General features: G+C 38.8%; 1 protein-coding gene across 1 annotated transcript; it reads left to right on the top strand.

Annotated features, from left to right (window-relative positions):
- The first annotated feature begins 229 nt into the window (after window positions 1-229).
- LOC131167691 (extensin-like) lies at window positions 230-4,947 on the top strand. The gene is made up of 3 exons (XM_058126567.1): window positions 230-365; window positions 3,035-3,289; window positions 4,454-4,947. The coding sequence occupies exons 1-3, from the start codon at window positions 230-232 to the stop codon at window positions 4,945-4,947; spliced, it is 885 nt and encodes a 294-aa protein (XP_057982550.1).
- The last annotated feature ends 389 nt before the right edge of the window (window positions 4,948-5,336 follow it).

Genomic DNA, 5,336 nt, shown 5'->3' with positions numbered 1-5,336 from the left:
GATAGCAGAGACCGTCATTACTCCAAGAAGCGAGAAAGAAGTTCCCCAACATGATATGCTCATCGCCGGAAAACCAGTTGTCCTAACACTAGAAGTTATGGCTAAACCAGAAGAGGTCAATGAAAAATTAGAGGAAATGGGCCCAGAAGCGGAGCAGTTAGTTGATGAGGAGGCTCATACTCATACGGAGTACCAACCTGTGATACCTCATACGCAGAGCTTGGTCACAATGGAACCGTCACTCCCGAGTGAATCAGATGTCAAGGAGCCCAATGTTGAAGCAGCTCCCTACAGTGGTAAGATAATTGGTACACCCGATAAAGAGGGTGAGCAAACTGGTGAGAGTCTCATTTTCAAGGAACCAGGTAAAATTTTAATGTTAATGCTTCTGAAGAACTAAAGGTAATTGTTCCAATAGCTTTCTCTCAAACACTAGTTCGTACAGAATCAAATTTCCTGGACACGATGTTGAATAAAGACCCTTTCTTGTCAACACAAGAGGGTCGATCTGCACACGTATTGTTTGGTATTTGAATGCGTATTAATTCATTTGAGGCTGATTTTTATACAGGTATGAAGACTGATCTATTGTGGTGGCTCAAATTTGGAGACCCGCAAATTCAATTTATAGACCTGCGGCTACCAGACAAAATTCCTCCTAAGCCTCTGCCAAACAATTGTGATATTTTTCTTCTCCTTCTTTTCCTTCTATTTTATCTTATTTTATTTTTAGTTAGTTTTCAGGTCCATTTTCTCGTAGTTCAGTTTTTATTTTCCATTACCCCGCCATTCAAGTATGCCTTACCTTTCCCGTGCACAGTCTTTTCTATTTCCCCTATGCTTTAACATTGAGAACAATGTTCCACTTTAGTTAGGGGGTGAGCATTTGCATGTGACACTGTGCATGTATATGTACTGGGCTTTATATTATCAAAAACAATCCAAAAAAAATCAAAAAGGAAGAGAAAGAAAGAAAGGAGAAGCACTGAGGAATTACATGGCATTATGTCATGCTTAACACTGACGTATACCCTTCACATACTTGCATATAACCTAAGAATGACACACTTGAGTCAATCATGCGTAGTTTCTCTTTATATGATTTTATGACTCCATGAAGAATTGATTGATAGTACACTCGTGTTAATCTGGCTATATAATTTCTAGTATTTACATGGCATCTCACGAGGGTGACTAGAGACATTCACATGATTCATTGCACTTAAGGTTTCCTGTGAGCACTAAGAGAACACCCGTGGTGACTATGACACCTTGTGAGATATCCTTGAGCTATTTATCGTCCTTTTGAGTGTTAACATCAAATCAGAGTTCATGGAACTCAATTCTTTTTTTTTTTCTGGATGATTCTCTGAACACTAGTCTCTGCCTTTCATTTACTAGCCTAAAGGTGACATCTAGTGGGGAGATAGAAACCTAGGTCTTGTAGCCTACTCAAAATGTGAAGGCTGAGTCACTCCTAGAGATAGACTTAGTTCGTGGACCACTATTCGAGCTCAATTCCCATTGATGGTATGACGATAACAAAAGAAGTGTAAAGATTGTCCTAATTGATCAACAAAAGACATAAAATAAAGAATAAGCAGAAGAAAGAATAAGCAATAAACATTCGCATGAAATGAAATGCTAATGTCGGCTCCACATAAATATCACAAAAAGTCAAGGAAACGACACATATTTTCCATGTGTGAAGATTCTTCAACCGGTTAATGCCTCAGATGTATTCACGACAAGTTTGTGAATAAGTTAATTTAGGGTGGTCTTTGTTGGATATTGCGAGTAGGTGAGAAGATGTTAGGGTGAAGGACCCGACACCTCATAGATAGGCTAGATCCTTTCCAGACTAGTCCACTCCATATACTTAGTGTTTGTTCCTTTTAATATGTGGGATGTTTGATCATGACACTCCTCCTCACATATGAACAGTGAACCTATTCCTTTGAGTGTTCTTAAGGGTATACCAGTTAGGCCAAGTCAAAGTGACCGTTTTGTAGGTATCCACTGGTATCTTAGGTGTACTGAGTCATACACATCACACACACCTCAAGAGTTTACCTGTTTATACTCAAACTTATGTGACTGCATTAACTCTAAATTGTTCCGCTGGTTAACTTAATGTGAGTATACTGTTCTTGAATGACATTTAAATGATGAAACTTGCATTAGTGACGTGCTTTTGAGTTGTGCAATGAATATGAATGAGCTAGTGTGAAATTAAGCTATGTTCTTGTATGTGAAATGGTATGATTGTGTCGCATGTGCATTAATATCATGTTCACTAGAGTTCGTAGTTGTGGGCACTACCCTAAAATTCATTCACGTCATTTTCTAGAGACTAGCAAAACATTAGTTGGGGGGTGTGATTACGCATCAAAACTACATAATTAGACATCTTAATCCGAGCATTATGACTTCTATTTTTAATTAAATGTCTAATTATGTCCAATATTTTAACAAAGTGTCATATTTATCATTTTTTAGTTTTATTGAACAATTTATGAATTTTTGTTAATTTTTTATCACAAACAATTCTCAGGAGTCAAAATCGGCACCGGTTCATAATTTTTGCATAACTTTTCCACCCAATCTCTGATCAAGACGATTCAAATTTTTGGAGAAATAGGAAAGGATTATCTACAACTTCCGTACTTTGAGTTTTGAGCGAAATGGGCACAAGGAAGGTCAAAACAGACCATGTTCACAAAGAACAAAAATGAAAAAAAAAAAAGAAAAAAATAATAATAATAAAAGTTTGATGTGTTGATGGATCCAGGTATAGAGCAAGCCGTCCAATTTTCCTTTAAATATTTTTTCCTCTTCTTTTTTTCCCTGTTAGGTGCTGCCCCTAGCTATATCCTCTGCTCTCTACTCTCCTTATCTTCTTCCTTAATCCCTCCTTTCTTGTATCCCTCCCTCAGCTCTCTTCCCTAAGCTTTTTCATTCTCTCTGCCTCGCGACTCTCTCTCCCTCTGCTTCCTCTCATTTTTTTCTGCCTTCCCCTATTTCTCTTTCTCAGCTCCCCTCTCCTCCTCTATTTTTTTTCTCTGTCCCGAACTTCCATCCATAGCAGTTCTCTCCCTCAACTTCTCTCTTGGCACCACCATCGGCCACCCTACTCCAACCGAGAGCCTTGCTGCAACCGAGCCACTCCACAGGCAGCCATATCCAGCCGTGAAGCTTCAGCGACCACCTTCTGCAGCACCAGCAAAAGCCAGAACACCAGCAGAAACCAGGCCAGCCGAGACCCGAAGACTGCAGGCACCAGCCATCTGTTGTGCCACCCGAAAACCCTCCAAGCTTTGTTTTTTATTCTCTCTCTCTCTCTCTCTCTCTCTCTCTCTATTCTCCTTCTCTCTTCTTTTCTTTTCTTTTTTTAATTAGTAAATTGGATATTATTGGTTCTTTTTATTTATTAATTTTATTTCAGAACTTTGAATTTTAATTGTTATTGCAGCAGTTGTTGATTGATTTATTGATTTATTTATGTTTATGTAGTTTTAGTGGTGGATTTGTTTCTTCCATTAAGTCCGGTTTAGTTTTAAGATAAAATAAAAAGAATAAAATACAAAAAGGAAAAAAAATTGTTTTTATTTTAGCAATTAATTTGGTTGTCTTTCTTTCTTAAGGTTAATATTCTTGTTGCGGTTCGGGTTAGTTAGGGTCCGTTTTTTCCAAAGTTCGCATTTTTACTGCATTTCGTTATCGTCTTAAATTAGGGCGTGTTTCTGTATTTTCTTGAGTAGACTAGGGTTTCCATTCTTGCTATTTGATTCAGTGTATGCTAGGGTTAGGGTTTAAATTTTGTGTCGTTTAATTTGTTAAAAGTAAATCTTAAACAACCTACAAAACCAAATCTGAAATGAGTTTAGTACCTTTTTAATTTCGATTGGAAGAACGTAAAATTTGAGATTAAAACGCATACCCTGAGGAGACGATCTAGCCCTTGGGCTGAGTATTACATGACGTAACTCCTATACTTGGGATAGCTTCTGAGCTGCTCATTTTTTGAATGAGTCATTAAGTCATCTATTTTTTGATTGTGTCTTTTATTTTAGAATAAAGTCCGGATGTTTGTTTTCTATTCCTAGATATTTTTAGATCGAGTCTTTCAAAATTTTAATCGAGCCCCAAAATTTTTTAGATTGAGCCTTTATTCTTATTTTTTTATTTGGGCCTTACATAAACGAAAATAAAAAAAGAGGGAGGAGGCCTTGTTTGCATAGGCCATGAAAAGGTCCACGCGGCCATGCAAGCTCAATTGAAAGAGGGTGGGGCGACAACCCTAAAGCATTTTTTTTCTCCCTCTCCCTTCTATAAAAACAACCTCACGCACACACTATTCACACACCCAAGAACGGCTCTGAGCTTCCTCTCTCACAAGGGGCAAAACCTAACCCTAGCCTTCATCTCTCTTATTCTCGTTATTCTCTTACAGTCTCCGGCAAGCCTCCATGGCCACAGGACTCCATGGATGTAGTAGACCCAAGCACCAGCCCAAGCAGCCTCCTCTTCTCCTCTCTATCATCCTCACATCCACGTCGCAGCCCTCTTCCTCCTTCTCATCACCTATCTCTCCGACCCTTCATCTCTCTCCCATCTCTCTCAGTTTCCCCAGTGACTAGAAGCCCATGGCAACCCCAGCACCGTTCGCCACCACCGTACCCATCTCCACGTCCAGCCACATATCCATTAATGGAGACAGCCCCTGGCTCCTCCGGCTTCGTCAACACCACCAACACCACTGTCTTCAAGCATCAACAAGGACGGAAGCACATCACCTCCTGGCACGGTCAGAACCCATCCATCATCTCCAATGAACCTGCACCATCTTCGTCCCATGCAACTTTGGCATACCAGTCGGGCGTCATCACTCGACCTCATTACCATCACCATCCTCTGGCCACCCTCACGGCCAGCAGTTGTGCCTAGTCCCTCTCATCAACCCTGACAACGCCAGCAACTCTGACATCACCCACGGTAACCTAGTGAGTTCTCTCTCTCTACCAATCATGCCTCAAACACACGCACACCATGCACACGCCATACACACACTTTAACCCACACACACATTCACATGTGATTTATTTATTCATTTATTTTTTATTGTATTATGGTTTTAATATATATTTTTTTATTTAATATACATGCTTATATTTTGTATATATTATAAGATGTTATTTGATTTATTATTCATGTTATAGAATTATTGTTGTATTTATTTATTTAACATCCATGCTTAATAATTGATATTCATGTTTATATCTCTTGTAGTATTAAATGATTATTATTATTATTGTAGAATTTTCTTGTTAAGTTTA

The sequence above is a fragment of the Malania oleifera genome, chromosome 1 (assembly GCF_029873635.1).
Source record: "Malania oleifera isolate guangnan ecotype guangnan chromosome 1, ASM2987363v1, whole genome shotgun sequence".
Classification (NCBI taxonomy): domain Eukaryota; kingdom Viridiplantae; phylum Streptophyta; class Magnoliopsida; order Santalales; family Ximeniaceae; genus Malania; species Malania oleifera.
The sequence above is the reverse complement of the archived record's forward strand: the minus strand, read 5'-3'. Positions and strand labels throughout refer to the sequence as shown.

Bases quoted from the DNA above. Each gene is read 5' to 3' on its own strand.
- LOC131167691 (XM_058126567.1), top strand. From the start codon at position 230: ATGGAACCGTCACTCCCGAGTGAATCAGATGTCAAGGAGCCCAATGTT. The intron at 366-3,034 runs GTAAAATTTTAA...TCTCTTTCTCAG, and splicing joins TCTCATTTTCAAGGAACCAG to CTCCCCTCTCCTCCTCTATT. The intron at 3,290-4,453 runs GTTGTGCCACCC...ATTCTCTTACAG, and splicing joins ACTGCAGGCACCAGCCATCT to TCTCCGGCAAGCCTCCATGG.